Source organism: Haematobia irritans, chromosome 4 (genome assembly GCF_050003625.1).
Source record: "Haematobia irritans isolate KBUSLIRL chromosome 4, ASM5000362v1, whole genome shotgun sequence".
In the NCBI taxonomy this organism is placed as follows: domain Eukaryota; kingdom Metazoa; phylum Arthropoda; class Insecta; order Diptera; family Muscidae; genus Haematobia; species Haematobia irritans.
The window spans coordinates 154,664,755-154,683,226 of record NC_134400.1 but is presented as its reverse complement, the minus strand read 5'-3'; the positions used below and the strand labels follow the sequence as shown (position 1 = coordinate 154,683,226).

Below are 18,472 nucleotides of genomic sequence, written 5' to 3'. Positions count from 1 at the left end.
CTAAATTTTCGATACCATATCACATCCGTCAAATGTGTTGGGGGCTATATGTAAAGGTTTGTCCCAAATACAAAAATTTAAATATCACTTGATCTGGACAGAATTTGATAGACTTCTACAAAATCTATAGACTCAAAATTTAAGTCGGCTAATGCACTAGGGAGGAACACAATGTTAGTAAAAAAACATGGGAAACATTTAAATCTGAAGCAATTTTAAGGAAACTTCGCAAAAGTTTATTTATGATTTATCGCTCGATATATATGTATTAGAAGTTTAGGAAAATTAGAGTCATTTTTACAACTTTTCGACTAAGCAGTGGCGATTTTACAAGGCAAATGTTGGTATTTTGACCATTTTTGTCGAAATCAGAAAAACATATATATGGGAGCTATATCTAAATCTGGACCGATTTCAACCAAATTTGGCACGCATAGCTACAATGCTAATTCTACTCCCTGTGCAAAATTTCAACTAAATCGGAATTAAAAATTGGCCTCTGTGGTCACATGAGTGTAAATCGGGCGAACGATATATATGGGAGATATATCTAAATCTGAACCGATTTCAACCAAATTTGGCACACATAGCTACAATGCTAATTCTACTCCCTATGCAAAATTTCAACTAAATCGGAGCAAAAAATTGGCCTCTGTGGGCAAATGAGTGTAAATGGGGGGAAAGCTACATATGGGAGCTATATCTAAATCTGAACCGATTTGGCTGATATTCGAATGTACGGAATTTGAGGAAGATCGGTTGATATACATGCCAATTATGACCAGATCGGTGAAAAATATATATGGCAGCTATATCTAAATCTGAACCGATTTTTTCCAAAATCAATGGGGATCGTCTTTGAGCCGAAACAGGATCCTATACCAAATTTTAGGACAATCGGACTAAAACTTCGAGCTGTACTTTGCACACAAAAATAAATCAACAGACAGACAGAGAGACGGACAGACAGACGGACATCGCTAAATCGACTCAGAATTTAATTCTAAGCCGATCCGTATACTAAAAGGTTGGTCTATGATTACTCCTTCTTGGCGTTACATACAAATGCACAAACTTATTATACCCTGTACCACAGTAGTGGTGAAGGGTATAAATATGGGAAACATTTAAATCTGAAGCAATTTTAAGGAAACTTCGCAAAAGTTTATTCATGATTTATCGCTCGCTATATTTGTATTAGAAGTTTAGGAAAATTAGAGTCATTTTTACAACTTTTGGACTAAGCAGTGGCGATTTTACAAGGAAAATGTTGGTATTTTGACCATTTTTGTCGAAATCAGAAAAACATAAATGGGAGCTATATCTAAATCTGTACCGATTTCAACCAAATTTGGCACGCATAGCAACAATGCTAATTCTACTCTCTGTGCAAAATTTCAACTTAATCGGAATTAAAAGTTTGCCTCTGTGGTCATATGAGTGTAAATCGGGCGAAAGCTATATATGGGAGATATATCTAAATCTGAACCGATTTCAACCAAATTTGGCACGCATAGCTACAATGCTAATTCTACTCCCTGTGCAAAATTTCAACTAAATCGGAGTTAAAAATTGGCCTCTGTGGTCATATGAGTGTAAATCGGGAGAAAGCTAATATGGGAGATATATCCAAATCTGAACCGATTTCAACCAAATTTGGCACGCATAGTTACAATGCTAATTCTACTACCTGTGCAAAATTTCAAGTAAATCGGAGTTAAAAATTGGTCTCTGTGGTCATATGAGTGTAAATCGGGCGAAAGCTATATATGGGAGATATATCTAAATCTGAACCGATTTCAACCAAATTTGGCACGCATAGTTACAATACTAATTCTACTCCCTGTGCAAAATTTCAACTAAATCGGAGTTAAAAATTGGCCTCTGTGGTCATATGAGTGTAAATCGGGCGAAAGCTATATATGGGAGATATATCCAAATCTGAACCGATTTCAACCAAATTTGGCACACATGGCAACAATGCTAATTCTACTCCCTATGCAAAATTTCAACTAAATCGGAGCAAAAAATTGGCATATGTGGGCAAATGAGTGTAAATCGGGCGAAAGCTATATATGGGAGCTATATCTAAATCTGAACCGATTTGGCTGATATTTTGCAAGTTTTTCGAGACCCATAAAATATTCGGATGTACGGAATTTGAGGAAGATCGGTTGATATACATGCCAATTATGACCAGATCGGTGAAAAATATATATGGCAGCTATATCTAAATCTGAACCGATTTTTTCCAAAATCAATAGGGATCGTCTTTGAGCCGAAACAGGACCCTATACCAAATTTTAGGACAATCGGACTGCGAGCTGTACTTTGCACACAAAAATACATCAACAGACAGACAGACGGACGGACAGACAGACAGACAGACGGACATCGCTAAATCGACTCAGAATTTAATTGTAAGCCGATCCGTATACTAAAAGGTTGGTCTATGATTACTCCTTCTTGGCGTTACATACAAATGCACAAACTTATTATACCCTGTACGACAGTAGTGGTGAAGGGTATAAAAATTTAATTGATGGTGATTGCAAAACTCAATTAATTTTTTCATTAAAGACGTAACTATTTTCAATTACTTTCTTAACTGACTTAGTGTTTTTAGTTTGATTAAAAAAATTGATTGTTTGAAAAAAAAATTTTTAGTTAAAAATTAAAAATTCCATCACTTGTTTTAATTGACTTAGTCTTCCGAGTTAGATTAAAAAGTTAATTGTATCGATTAATTTTTTAATTAAAATTTTTAAAATTTTCAATCATTGACTTAATTAATTTAATGTTTCTATCTTGATTAAAAAGTTAATTGATATTTTGATTAAAATTTATTAATTGAAAAAAAAAATTAACTTTGTAGAAAAATTGTAGAAAATTTTCTATTGTAGAAAAAATATTGGACAGCAGCTGATCAGCTGACCGGAAAATCAACGACATATTACCCTTTGTAAAAAATGATTCAAATTTTAGCACTTTCTTAGTGTGGGACTAATGTCGCACATTTCAAACATTTTTTCGCAGAACTTTTTGACTACCAACATGTTCTAGTTTGCAGGATTTCGTCCCACACCTTTCTCCCCAACACATTTCCCAATTATCCGAAGGACTCTTTGTTTTATATCTCTAATTGTAACCAGGAATTTTCCTCTCACTGCTAGTGACACATCATCTGTGTACTTCAATACTTTTATGTTCTCGTTATATAGGGGGGAGGGGCAAAGTACACTGAAAAAAATATTGTCCTGAGGTCAAAGATTTGATGTCTTTAAAATACAAATGCAATTTTTGCTTAGCATAGAAGACACGTTTCTCTAATATAAAGTTTTTTCCTTGTCCAAAAGTCGATAAACTTTTCAATGCAGTCGTATTGTCCTTATAATTAAGTGATTTCACTTAAAAATGGGTATCATAACATGAAAGAAAAAATTTTTGGGCTAAGGTCAACTTGACTTTAATAATTCAGAAAAATTCCTTATATTTAATGAAATTGTCTTTAAATTTGTTGTATTTTTGGCTCTTGACTACAAACCAAAAAAGCGTTCAAATATAGGACATGCTTTTCAACACTTTATTTTAAAGACGTTTTCTACTTGAAACAAAGCATAATTTCTACTGGAAGTCGAGTCTGAATTTGGAAAATAAAGTTGTCGTTAACTCGTTTTTTTAAAGGACTTTGATAGCATATGAAGAAAAAAAGCTGAAAAAACGAAAATTTAAAATTTGCTTCCTAGAAGCAAGTACACAAAACCCAAATTTAAAAGAGAATTGTGTCTTAAAAATACCCTATAATAAGCGAATAAGCGAAGAATACAAGCTTCGCTTCTTTGGCTCAGAATCAATACCAAAATTTTTAAAGTAAAGACAAAATCTTTGGAACCGGGCATGCTTTTTTTTCAGTGTATACTGAACTTATAGTCTAGATTCTTGCCCAACATAACTTCGAAGTACTTTGCACACTCCCCAAAAGGAATTTAAATGCTACGTAAGCAGATGTACTTAACTTCAAAAATAAGCATGTAAACGCTAGTTTTTAGTTTTTATACCCTTCACCACTACTGTGGTACAGGGTATAATAAGTTTGTGCATTTGTATGTAACGACAAGAAGGAAAAGTCTGAGACCCATCGTTTAGCATACCGATCGTCTTAGAATTAAATTCTGAATCGATTTAGCTATGTCCGTCTGTCTGTCTGTCTGTCTGTCCGTCCGTCTGTCTGTTGATGTTTTTTTGTGTGCAAAGTACAGCTCGCAGTTTTAGTTCGATTGTCCTAAAATTTGGTATAGGGTCCTGTTTCGGCTCAAAGACGATCCCTATTGATTTTGGAAAAAATCGGTTCAGATTTAGATATAGCTGATATATATTTTTCACCGATCTGGTCATAGTTGGCGTGTATATCAACCAATCTTCCTCAAATTCCGTACATCCGAATATTTTATGAGTCTCGAAAAACTTGCAAAATATCATCCAAATCGGTTCAGATTTAGATATAGCTCCCATATATAGCTTTCGCCCGATTTACACGCATTTGCCCACAGAGGCCAATTGTTTGCTTCGATTTGGTTGAAATTTTGCACAGGGAGTAGAATTAGCATTATAGGTATGTGTGTCAAATTTGGTGGAAATCGGTTCAGATTTAGATATAGCTCCCATATATAGCTTCGCCCGATTTACACTCAAATGACCACAGAGGCCAATTTTTTGCTCCGATTTAGTTGAAATTTTGCACAGGGAGTATAATTAGCATTGTAGCGATGTGTGCCAAATTTGGTTGAAATCGGTTCAGATTTAGATATAGCTGCCATATATAGCTTTCGCCCGATTTACACTCAAATGACCACAGAGGCCAATTTTTTGCTCCGATTTAGTTGAAATTTTGCACAGGGAGTAGAATTAGCATTGTAGCTATGTGTGCCAAATTTTGTTGAAATCGGTTCAGATTTAGATATAGCTCCCATATATAGCTGTCGCCCGATTTACACTTATATGACCACAAAGGCCAATTTTTAACTCCGATTTAGTTGAAATTTTGCACAGGGAGTAGAATTAGCATTGTTGCTATGCGTGCCAAATTTGGTTGAAATCGGTTCAGATTTAGATATAGCTCCCATATATATGTTTTTCTGAGTTCGACAAAAATGGTCAAAATACCAACATTTTCCTTGTTAAATCGCCACTGCTTAGTCGAAAGGTTGTAAAAATGACTCTAATTTTCCTAAACTTCTAATACATTTATATCGAGCGATAAATCATAAATAAACTTTTTTGACGTTTCCTTAAAATTGCTTCAGATTTAAACGTTTCCCATATTTTTTTTTAATAACATTGTGTTCCACCCTAGTGCATTAGCCGACTTAAATTTTGAGTCTATAGATTTTGTAGAAGTCTATCAAATTCTGTTGAGATCGAGTGATATTTAAAAGTATGTATTTGGGACAAACCTTTATATATAGCCCCCAACACGGATGTGATATGGTATCGAAAATTTAGATCTACAAAGTGGTGCAGGGTATAATATAGTCGGCCCCGCCCGACTTTAGACTTTTCTTGTTTATTTGGCATTTTTAACAATTTTTGTACCCTCCACCATAGGATGGGGGGTATATTAACTTTGTCATTCCATTCGTAACACATCGAAATATTGGTCTAAGACCCCATAAAGTATATATATTCTGGGTCATGGTGAAATTCGGAGTCGATTTGAGCATGTCCGTGCGTCTGTTGAAATCACGCTAACTTCCGAACGCAACAAGCTATCGACTTGAAACTTGGCATAAGTAGTTGTTATTGATGTAGGTCGGATGGTATTGCAAATGGGCCATATCGGTCCACTTTTACGTATAGCCCCCATATAAACCGACCCCCAGATTTGGCTTGCAGAGCCTCTTGGAGGAGCAAACTTCATCCAATCCGGTTGAAATTTGGTATGTGGTGTTAGTATATGGTCTATAACAACCATTCTAAAATTGGTCCATATCGGTCCATAATTATATATAGCCCCCATATAAACCGATCCCCAGATTTGACCTCCGGAGCCTCTTGGAGGAGCAAAATTCATCCGATCCCGTTAAAATTTGGTATGTGGTGTTAGAATATGGTCTATAGCAACAATAAAAAAATTGGTCCATATGGGCCCATAATTACCCAGCAAAAAAAGAGCTTCCAAAAAAGTAGTTTGGATCCCCAATATGTGATCTGGAAGTAGTGCAAACTTGGACTACTCCAATGAATTTTACACGGGCTTATCATAGGACGGAAGTACTCCCTTTTTGGATCCTTTGCATTGCTTTAGAAGTTGTGCCCTGGAAGTTAATTTGAATGAAGAAATTTAAAAAGCGAACAAAAAATTTTTTCAACCAATTTCACTTTTTTTCGATCATATGTTTTAGTACACTATTATTTTCCTATTATCTAATTTTTACAATTTGAAAAACTTTTTCGCTCCGACCAGGGGTTGAACCTGGGTTTGCTGGCACCATAACAGAACGCCTTAGCACACTCAGCCACAAACGCCATTGAACATAAAGCGTCGAAAGGTCAATTCAAATGTGTGTGATATGATCGTAATACGACACCAAGGAATAACATTGTAATTGCTTCTCGAGAAGTTCTTTATTAGTATGAACGAAAAAATAAGAAACGCAGGTTCAAATCTCACCAGCGGCAATTTTTGTATCAAATATTTTTCTAAAAAATTATTTTTTTTAATGTTATGCATCTTTTTTATTTTTAATTTTCGGCATATATTTTCCATTAAAAATCAACAAAAAAAAAAAAAAAAAATAAAAAATTCTCGTAATTTGCAAAATCTTCTCAAAAGAACTTCCATGGAAGCGAAAAAGTCAAACGACACAGGTTCAAATCCCAGCGGGGATGAAATGTATTTTTTTCTTTATTATTATTTTTTTACTTTTTTATTAATTTTCAATTTTTTATTAGTTTTCTATTTTTTTTTTAATTTAATAGTCCAAAATTTGCACTTAAAATAGCCTGATTGCCTTCTTTCTAATACTTGTCCAGAAGAACTGCATCGTAAGTAGAAAAAAATCATTGGGGGATCCCAAGATGTGCTTTAGAAGAAATGTTTGTGCAGTTGTCCAAAAGGACTGCATCGGAAGTTGAAGAAACTCGTTGGGGATTCTGGGATGCGCTTTAGAAGAAATGTTTGTGGACTTGTCCAAAAAGGCTTCATCGGAAGTTGAAGAAACTCGATGGGGGATTTTGGGATGGGCTATAAAAGAAATGTTTGTGGAACAACTTCCATTTTTTTTTGCTGGGTATATATAGCCCCCATATAAACCGATCCCCAGTTTTGACCTCCGGAGCCTCTTAGAGGAGCAAAATTCATCCGATCCAGTTGAAATTTGGTATGTAGTGTCAGTATATGGTCTCTAACAACCAAGCCAAAATTGGTTCATATAGGTCCATAATTATATATAGCCCCCATATAAACCGATCCCCAGATTTGATCTCCGGAGCCTCTTAGAGGAGCAAAGTTCATCCGATTCGGTTGAAATTTGGTACGTGGTATTAGTATATGGTCTCTAACAACCATCCAAAAATTGGTTCATTTCGGTCTATAATTATATGTATATAGACCCCATATAAACTGATCCCCAGATTTGAACTCCGGAGCCTCTTGGAAGAGCAAATTTAATCCGATTCGGTTAAAATTTGGTACGTGGTGTTAGTATATGGTATCAAACAACCATGCAAAAATTGGTCCATATCGGTCCATAATTATATATAGGCCCATATAAATCGATCCCCAGATTTGACCTCCGGAACCTCTTGGAGGAGCAAAATTCATCCGATTCGGTTGAAATTTGTTACATTGCGCTAGTATATGGCCGCTAACAGCCATGCAAAAATTGGTCCATATCGGTCTATAGTTATTATGGCCAATGGCCAATCACACAAAAATTTGTCCATATCGCCAAATCTAATCTACAAAAATTTTAGTTCTATGGAAAATTTTGTCAAAAATTTTTTACTATAGAAAGTTTTGTCAAAATTTTATTTCTGTAGAAAATTTTGTTAAAATTTTATTTCTGTAGAAAATTTTGTCAAAATTTTATTTCTATAGAAAATTTTGTCAAAATTTTATTTCTATAGAAAATTTTATCAAAATTTTATTTATATAGAAAATTTAGTTAACATTTTATTTCTATAAAAAATTTTGTCGAACTGAATTATATACGTATTTAATCGGCCTTTTTTTTGTTTAATATATGTTATCCCCCGTATGGACTAACTTACTATTTAGAAGACGGCGTTAAGGATTTTTTAAGATATCTTGCCATCGGCAAGTGTTACCGCAACCCAAGTAATTCGATTGTGGATGACAGTCTTTAGTAGAAGTTTCTACGTAATCCATGGTGGAGGGTATATAAGATTCGGCCTAGTCGAACTTACGGCCGTATATACTTGTTTACTATATTTTCGTTCCTATACATTTAACAAATTTTGAACTCTGAGAGGAATTGCAACATTTCTCTCTTCTACTACTTTTTACTATGAGTAAAGTAAAGGAACACAACTATTATGTAGTAAAATTTTATACTTACCCATAAAGGCTTATCGACCTATGTGTATTTACAATAGGAATATAATTGAGAGTTATTTATTCGAAATAATTAATTACTGCATAAAAACTCAATTCTTAATATACGATATAAAAGTTATCTTATGACAACTAAAAATATGCTATAATTACATGTAAATTAATTGACTTAAATGGTAGGCAATATAATTTGTGCATCAGCCTCACCATATTCGCCAAAGTGGTTTGCATCTGTTCGAGTCAATGTTTATTGTGGCAGGTTGTTATTGCTGCTTTCTGAATGGCGAGTGTTGAAAATTATTCACGTATTCTTAATTACGAATTGCAAATGCGAATTGTTGCCATATTTAGTCATCACATTCTCGTACCACCGGATGAAGAATAATTGAAGCACCATTGCAACCAGTACGTTCCGATATAAAATCATGAAAATTACTTTCCAAAGCCCACATGAAACGTTTATGACCAGGAAGGACCTGTAATTGGAAATGGAATATGAAAGTGCAATAACAATGAACCATGAGAACAACCTCCATTCGCAAGCAAGAAACTTTAATTTTCATCTTTGCCTTTGTGAAAGCTGAGTTGATTATTTACCTGTGCTCACAGGCAAAAGGACAATTTAACAAAAACTTGTATAGTCGTGAAGATGATTAAAATTGGGGTATACCAGGATATTTGTTAATTCTAAATGTTTTATTAATTTAAATTGTCCAAAAATTGAGCCAACGAAGATTTTTATTAATGTAATAAAATATTTGCAATAAGCCACACAAAAAATGTTTTCCAATTAATATTTTAAATAAAATCTCTTGAATCATGAAAATTATATTATGATTCACAGAATTAATTAGACATAAAAAATATATTGGATTAAATAATCAATTTCTTTAGAATTTTCAATTTTGGTCCCAAACCCAATTACTATTTTAATTGAAAATCGCCGTAGAGTGTTGAATGTTTTGGATTAAATATGTTTTCAGTTTCATTCAACAATCTAATTGGAAATATTTGGATGTATATTATTTTGTGTAATAAAATTGTTGAACCCATAAAATCCATGATCACTGCTTTGAGAATTATATTATATGCTAATCTGCTAATATAAGTTACGGCCATTTGAAATCGTTTAATACACAGAATATCATATGTTCTGGATCGATCCCTTTTACTTGGGATGTTTTTGTCTAAGCTTAAGGCATTTGTATAACCCTAGATATATAGATTTATATTTTGTTCCTTTGCGGGTTTAACAGCTGTTTTTTTTTTCAAACAGAAAAAAATAAACTCCTTAAATCGACATAGCTAATTTTTCAATAATACTTCATTGAGAGTATATGTGTGTAAAGGGAGCCACCGTGGTGCAATGGTTAGCATGCCCGCCTTGCATACACAAGGTCGTGGGTTCGATTCCTGCTACGACCGAACACCAAAAAGTTTTTCAGTGGTGGATTATCCCACCTCAGTAATGCTGGTGACATTTCTGAGGGTTTCAAAGCTTCTCTAAGTGGTTTACTGGAATGAGGAACGCCGTTCGGACTCGGCGATAAAAAGGAGGTCCTTGTCATTGAGCTTAACATGGAATCGGGCAGCACTCAGTGATAAGAGAGAAGTTCACCACTGTGGTATCACAATGGACTGAATAGTCTAAGTGAGTGTGATACATCGGGCTACCACATAAATTAACCTAACCTATATGTGTGTAAAATGCCACTTTCAACCAACAATGGAGGAAAGCACAGAGCAGCGTTACCGTAGAGAATTTCAGAAAAGTGGCACAAAAAGTTGCACTACCAATAATAGGTGGCACACTCATTTAAAAAAAATGATAAAATTTTTCATTTAACGCTTTTATATCAGTATTTTATATAGAATTGTGAAATGATTTTTTGAATTTAGATTCTCACTAATCTAACAATCATTTGTATCTCAATTCCATTTAAAACCTTTCTTTGAAATTTAACATTAGGGTTAGTTTCCTTTGCATACTTTTAGGCGGACCACTTGTTCACTGAGAATATTATGACACAAAAGGGAAAATTGTTCATAAATATAGTATTGGAAAATTAAACTCGATTATTTGCTAAGACACCGACCATATCCGTAATCTTGAAGGCATTTGGGGTCACAATGTATAAAAAGTTCTACAGTGTAAATAAATGTAATTTAAAGTGGCTCAGTATGACGAAATGGTGGCACGAAAATGTTAAAAGTAGTACATTTAGTGACACAAAGTATCACGGCTTGAAAAAAGTGGCACAACGGAAACACTTGTGTATAAGGAGAGCCTTTGACTTTAAAACGAAAGTTTCGATTTCAACGTTCGATGTGGAAGATCATCAGAAAAAATTTTGCAAAAAAAATGTATAAAAAATAACTATCGCTTTTTTTACTTCGTTAAGCCACAGTTTCGACTCCTCGAGGACACTATCGGGTAGTGGAACATTTGTTCCCAAACGGGGACACTAACTCGATAAGAAGACGATATCGCCTATGAAAGTTTTGTCTTCCATGGGGCAGCCAAAAAAATGTTGTTTTAATTTTTATACCCTGCGCCACACTGTGGAACAGGGTATTATAAGTTGTGCATATGTTTGCAACACCCAGAAGGAGACGAGATAGACACATGGTGTCTTTGGCAAAAATGCTCAGGGTGGGCTCCTGAGTCGATATAGCCATGTCCGTCTGTCCGTGGACACATTTTTGTAATCCCAGTCTAGGTCGCAGTTTTAGTCCAATCGACTTCAAATTTGGCACAAGTATGTGTTTTCGCTCAGAATAGAACCCTATTGATTTTGGAAGAAATCGGTTCAGATTTAGATATAGCTCCCATATATATATTTCGCCCGATATGGACTTATATGGCCCCAGAAGCCAGAGTTTTACCCTAATTTGCTTAAAATTTTGCACAAGAAGAACAAGTAGTGCTATAGTCAAGTGTACCAAATTTTATTGAAATAGGTTCAGATTTAGATATAGCTCCCATATATATCTTTCGCCCGATTTGGACTAATACGGTCCCGGAAGCCAGAGTTTTACCCCAATTTGGTTGAAATTTTGCACTAGGAGTACAATTAGTAGTGTAGTCAAGTGTGCCAAATTTTATTGAAATCGGTTCAGATTTAGATATAGCGCCCATATATAGCTCTCGCCAGATTTACACTCATATGACCACAGAGGCCAATCTTTTACTCCGATTTAATTGAAATTTTGCACAGGGAGTAGAATCATCATTGTAGCTATGCGTGCCAAATTTGGTTGAAATCGGTTCAGATTTAGATATAGCGCCCATATATAGCTCTCGCCCGATTTACACTCATATGACCACAGAGGCCAATTTTTTGCTCCGATTTAGTTGAAATTTTGTACAGGGAGTAGAATTAGCATTGTAGATATGCGTGCCAAATTTGGTTGAAATCGGTTCAGATTTAGATATATCTCCCATATATAGCTTTCGCCCGATTTACACTCATATGACCACAGAGGCCAATTTTTAACTCCGATTTAGTTGAAATTTTGCACAGGCAATAGAATTGCAGCTATGCATGCCAAATTTGGTTGAAATAGGTGCATATTTAAATATAGCTCCCATATATATGTTTTTCTGATTTCGACAAAAATGGTCAAAATACCAACATTTTCCTTGTAAAATCGCCACTGCTTAGTCGAAAATTGTAAAAATTACTCTAATTTTCCTAAACTTCTAATAAGTATATATCAAGTCAATCAAAATCTGTCCAGATCTAGTGATATTTAAATGTATGTATTTGGGACAAACCTTTATATATAGCCTCCAACACATTTGACGGATGTGATATGGTATCGAAAAAATTTAGATCTACAAAGTGGTGCAAAATATCACAGAATTTTTTTATTTACATCCAAAACATTGAATTCGGATCACACCTAAAGAAGTGATGCAAATTCAGTGCAATGGCTGTTGAAAGGGACAAGCCCATGTTAAATTCATCGCTTCTGCGACAATTTTGCACCACTTCCGGATCAAAACAGAATATTTTCAGTACATTTTTGGCGACGCTTTTTTTGCTGGGGCACGATTCTGCATACATGTATTTTACAATTTCATGGAAATAGATATGTTATGTGATTACTATCGTTAATCTTATCGGTATACCCCAATATTCTTTTGCTCAACTTGTATTTAAATTATCTCACCGTAAATTATATAAATACATACCTGCGTCGAAAGACGACAATCACCACCACGCTGGACTTCCTGCAGATTTGATGGTTTAAAGCATGTCTCCGAGTCCCACAAGTAGATGTCATTTTCACCTTTGTAACGGAAGAACAGTGAACTGCCCCCATCAGCTCCCAGTAGAACAGTTTGTTTGCCATACGGTTTGCCACCCACATCCACAATAGAGCCAGCACCCTGACCCACACGTAAATATTCACCCTTAATGGAATATAGGCGAGATGAGCTCAAATAGCTAAAGAAGAGTGTCGATGTACCATCAGCTTGAACAGCTAGCGCTATGTATAGGACATCATTTGTGGGACATGTAGCTTTGGGTAAAACAATGCGGTATGATTTAGCACCGGTGATATCGTACACCAGAATACTGCGGGCGCCAGCATCTGCAACATAACTGCAAATAGACAAAGATAAATTATCATGGTCATGATGGTCTTCAATGATTCAATAATGTTGCCATTTTTAAGTTTGTAATTAATTGTATTCAATTATTGCTGATGAAATCTTTACGATAGGCACATGCTTGGTAATGCTTTAATTTACATACGAAAAAGGATGCTATTTTCAACATAAACCGTTGATAATGGGACTATATATTACCACCCATTATTTGTTAGTTCGTATCAGAATTTTTTCTTCCTGAAATTCGATGCACAGTTTTGTTCAAATAAATCTGCTTTAGTTTTTGTAATTTTCAAGTTCGACTAATCGAATTTTCAAAGTAACTATTCGACTTCTCATATTAACGAAAATCGAGTAATGGACATTTAATATAGACCCAAATCGATCTTCATGCCAAAAAAAGAAGCATCGTCTATGGAATACAAAATTTGCTTTTCGCTACCAGTCTTGATAGATGGGGATTAAATGTTGATCTTGTTAATATATTTATTCCAAAGGGATATATTTGACAAAATAGAATAGCAGCTTGCGATTAAGAAGTCGATAGCAGTGTTGTTAAAAATGGGAGTTCGGACGCCTTGTATTTATGAAAGATAATTTACTTCTAAATATTCAAGTAGTAAACATGAGGTGTTTGGTAGATTGGATGTTTTGGAAGATTCAGTATTCTGGCAAAATTTTCTATATAGAAATAAAATCTTGATAAAATGTTCTATATAGAAATAAAATTTTGAGAAAATTTTCTATATAGAAAAAAAAATGAGAAAAATTTTCTATAGAAATAAAATTTTTTATAGAAATAAACTTTTGAAAAAATTTTCTATAGAGATAAAATTTTGACAAAATTTTCTATAGAAATAAAATTTAGACCAAAGTTTCTATAGAAATAATTTTTTTTTTAAATTGTTAGTTTGGTTTTCAGTTATATTGTATTATTTCACAACAAATATGAAATAAAATTTTAACGAAATTTTCTATAGAAATAAAATTTTGACAAAATTGTCTATGGAAATAAAATTTTGACAAAATTTTTTATGGGAATAAAATTTTGGCAAAATATTTTTATGGGAATAAAATTTTGACAAAATTTTCTATAGAAATAAAATTTGGCGAAATTGTCTATAGAAATAGAATTTTGACAAAATGTCCTAAAGAAATAAAATTTTGTTAAAAAAGATTAAACCTATTTCTCGAAAAAATCCCCAAATTTATGGAAATGGCGAAATTGTCTATAGAAATAAAATTTTGTTTTGTTTTGTTGTTGTTGTTGTTTTTTTTTTTTTTTTTTTTTGGTTGGTTTGGTTTTCAGGCATATTGTATTATTTCACAGCAATTATGAAATAAAATTTTGACGAAATTTTCTATAGAAATAAAATTTTGACAAAATGTTCTATGGAAATAACATTTTGATAAAACTTTCTATAGAAATAAAATGTTGACAAAATTATCTATAGACATAAAATTTGGCAAAAATTTCTATAGAAATAAAATTTTGACAAAATTTTCTATAGAAGTAACATTTTGACAAAATTTTCTATAGAAATAAAATTTTGACATTTTATATAGAAATAAAGTTTTGATAAAATTTTCTAAGAAATAAAATTTTGACAAAATTTTCTATAGAAATAAAATGCTGACAAAATTTTCTATAGCAATAAAATTTTGACAAAATTTTCTATGGGAATAAAATTTTGACAAAAGTTTCTATAGAAATAACATTTTTTTTATTGTTTGTTTGGTTTTCAGTCATATTGTATTATTTCACAACAAATATGAAATAAAATTTTGACGAAATTTTCTATAGAAATAAAATTTTGACAAAATTTTCTATGGGAATAAAATTTTGGCAAAATTTTCTAAAGAAATAAAATTTTGACAAAATTTTCTATAGAAATAAAATTTTGGCAAAATTGTCTATAGAAATAGAATTTTGACAAAATTTTCTAAAGAAATAAAATTTTGTTAAAAAAGATTAAACCTATTTCTCGAAAAAATCCCCAAATTTATGGAAATTCCCCACCAAATCCCCAAGTCCCCAACTCAGAAATTTCGTCCCCATTCACAAAAAAATATCCCCAATTTGGGGAAATCCCCAATACTGGCAATACTGGTTTGCTATGGTGAATTTTGACTCTCATAAATGAGTGCTACCTGTTAAGGTCAATGATAATCGTCCGAATTTTTTATAGGTGTCACACTATATGTGAAATCACTCGAAGAAGCTTTTGTAATATACATAAATGTCTGCAGCATTGATATAGTCTTGAATCGATGTCTCTTGTTCATATGTTCGAGAAAGACACAAATCGGGGTTTTGTAAACGAAGGTAACCACAAGACACTGGTTGATATCCGGTTCGAAGGGCCGTGTTTATTATCATAAGATAGCGAACTCCAACAGCTATCTCAATTTGGGAGATCAGTCTTTGGAATTTCGTGGAATTTATTACATTTAGGGGGTTAGTACTTCTTGTTCAATATTCCTTATTGGAGGCAGTGGGCTAGCAATGAGCTTATGTTCGTTTACATGGGATAAATAATACTAATATTCAGTTGTTTTCTCATACATTCGAAACCTATATTTGATTGAGGGCTCGATGACTCGCAAACGTTCGTATACGGGTACACTTTTGCGTACTTGATACTAGGAAGCATATTTGAATGTATTCGGGTTTTCTGTTTTTTTCATGTGCTATCAGAGTAAAATTTATAATTTATACTCGACAAGTATAAATTATGTTTCCAGTAAAACTCGTTTTACAATAAAATATGGAAAGACATCTCCCATTTTTTGTGAACTCTGTTTTGTTTTGTAGTCAAGATGCAAAAAAAATTTTAATTTTGAAGAATTTTTCAGAATTATTAAAGCCAAGTTGTCCTTAGTCAAACATAATTTGCTTTCATGTAAACATACCCATTTTTAGATTGAATCACTTAACTATAAGGACAAAACGATTTCATTGAAAAGTTTATCGATTTTTGAACAAGGAGAAATGCGTCTTCTATGCTAAAATTCTTTCAAAAAACGCATTCGTATTTTAAGGATAAGAAACCTTTGGCCTCACGACAATATGTTTTCAGTGTAACATGTGGTCATTTCATGTTGCCATCTATCTTACAATTTAGGTTACACAATATTAAGGACAAAATTCTTAAATTAAATTTGCTGATATATTGAATCTTAAGATTTAAGACAAAAAAGATTCAAATATAAGCTACGATTTATTTTGAGGAAGTTTTTTTTTGGAATTAAGAAAACAGTTTACTTTGAAGTATCTATTATAATTTGGATTTTAAAACTGGCATTGTTTTGTACGTGAATAGCTTTATTAATATATCACAAGAGTGATTCGAGAAATGAGATCTGTATCGTAAATTTACTTATATTGATCCTAGATTTCAAGCTAAAAAAATTCTTTATTTTAAAGAAGCCTCATCTTTGGCCCGGAATGAATACCAAAAACCCCTCAAAATATTTGAATCGAAAATATTTGACATTTAAATTCAAAAAGAAGGAAACCCACATTCCAAAATTCGAAGTCAACGTTTTGTTATCTTTAATCAACTTTTGGGAGTTTTTAAATTCGCAACGAAATATTAAACAAGTATATACTGTCGTAATTTTGGCCAGGCCAAGTCTTAACCCTCTAATGCCCAATCCCGCCTTTAGGCGGGCTTCGTTAAATCAAGAAGCTTTTAGTTAAAACACACCTTAAGACCACAAACATTGGTAAAAGAAAAAAAGAAAACTTTGTTAAAACTGTTCAAGAGGCTTTGCAGCATAACAGGTTGGCTGATAAGTCCCCGGTCTAACAAAGAAAAACACATTTTTTTGTCAAAATTCGTTTTTATTATTCAACATAGTTACCTTCAAGAGCGATACAACGATTGTAACGACCTTCCAATTTTTTGATACCATTTTGGTAGTACTCCTTCGGCTTTGCCTCAAAATAAGCCTCAGTTTCGGCGATCACCTCTTCATTTCAGCCAAATTGTTTCCCTGCGAGCATCCTTTTGAGGTCTGAGAACAAGAAAAAATCGCTGGGGGCCAGATAATAGTCACTGTTGATGGTTTTTCCCTTCTCAAGATAATCGATAAAAATTATTCCATGCGCAATCCCAAAAAACGGAGGTCATTACTTTGCACTTTTGAGTCTTTTCACGCTTCGAAAACGGTTTACCGGTCGCTGTCCACTCAGCCGATTCTCGATTGGACTCAGGAGTGTAGTGATGGAGCCATGTTTCATCCATTGTCACATATCGACGGAAAAACTCGGGTGTATTACGAGTTAACAGCTGCAAACGCCGCTCAGAATCATCAACACGTTGTTGTTTTTGATCAACGCGGCACCCATTTTGCACAGAGCTTCCGCATATCCAAATATTGATGAATGATATGACCAACACGTTCCTTTGATATCTCTAAAGCCTCTGCAATCTCGATCAACTTCATTTTACGGTCATTCAAAATCATTTTGTGGATTTTTTGATGTTTTCGTCGGTAACCACCTCCTTCGGGCGTCCACTGCGTTCATCGTCCTCCGTGCTCATTTAACCACGCTTGAATTTTGCATAACAATCAATTATTGTTGATTTCCCTGGGGCAGAGTCCGGAAACTCATTATCAAGCCAAGTTTTTGCTTCCACCGTATTTTTCCCTTCAGAAAACAGTATTTTATCAAAACACGAAATTCCTTTTTTTCCATTTTTTTCACAATAACAAAAGTTGCTTCACAAAAGACGCTCTATCTCACAAACTAATTGACTTACAGACGTCAAATTTTGACACGAATCATTTGAAGGTTTGTACTATATAAAAATAATATGCATTTAATACTAGCGACGCCATCTATGTATCAGACCGGGGACTTATCAGCCAACCTGAATACTGAATTTTACCGTAAAAATTTTTCGTGTTTAGTTTTCTTGCTTTTGTGTCGTTAACATTGTATATTTAATCAGCTGGCAAAAAAATTTGGGCATTAGAGGGTTAAGTAGCGAATCAAATATAGGTAATAGTTTCCTTTCGTAAATGATATGATTTCGCAAAAACAAGTTAACAGTACATGATTTTTAACTCTAATGGCATTGAAACATTCTGATATGTGTTTTTCGCAGAAAAAGAACTTAATTGTAGGCATTAGGACAGATCAAAATTACTATGATCTCACTAAAATTTCCTCCTCCCACCATTAATTTGTTTAATTTATTGTAATTATTGTTTAATTTATAATAATGTAAACTAATTTAATACATTTAATTTCATTATAGGCATTA

At 33.5% G+C, this 18,472-nt stretch overlaps 1 protein-coding gene across 1 annotated transcript; it reads right to left on the bottom strand.

Moving 5' to 3' along the window:
* Positions 1–8,619: 8,619 nt before the first annotated feature.
* On the bottom strand, positions 8,620–13,315 carry yellow-g (L-dopachrome tautomerase yellow-g). Its single transcript, XM_075304272.1, has 3 exons — positions 13,305–13,315; positions 12,774–13,188; positions 8,620–9,051 (listed from the first exon to the last, which is right to left on the bottom strand). The coding sequence occupies exons 1-3, from the start codon at positions 13,313–13,315 to the stop codon at positions 8,923–8,925; spliced, it is 555 nt and encodes a 184-aa protein (XP_075160387.1). The 3' UTR covers positions 8,620–8,922.
* Between the last annotated feature and the right edge of the window lie 5,157 nt (positions 13,316–18,472).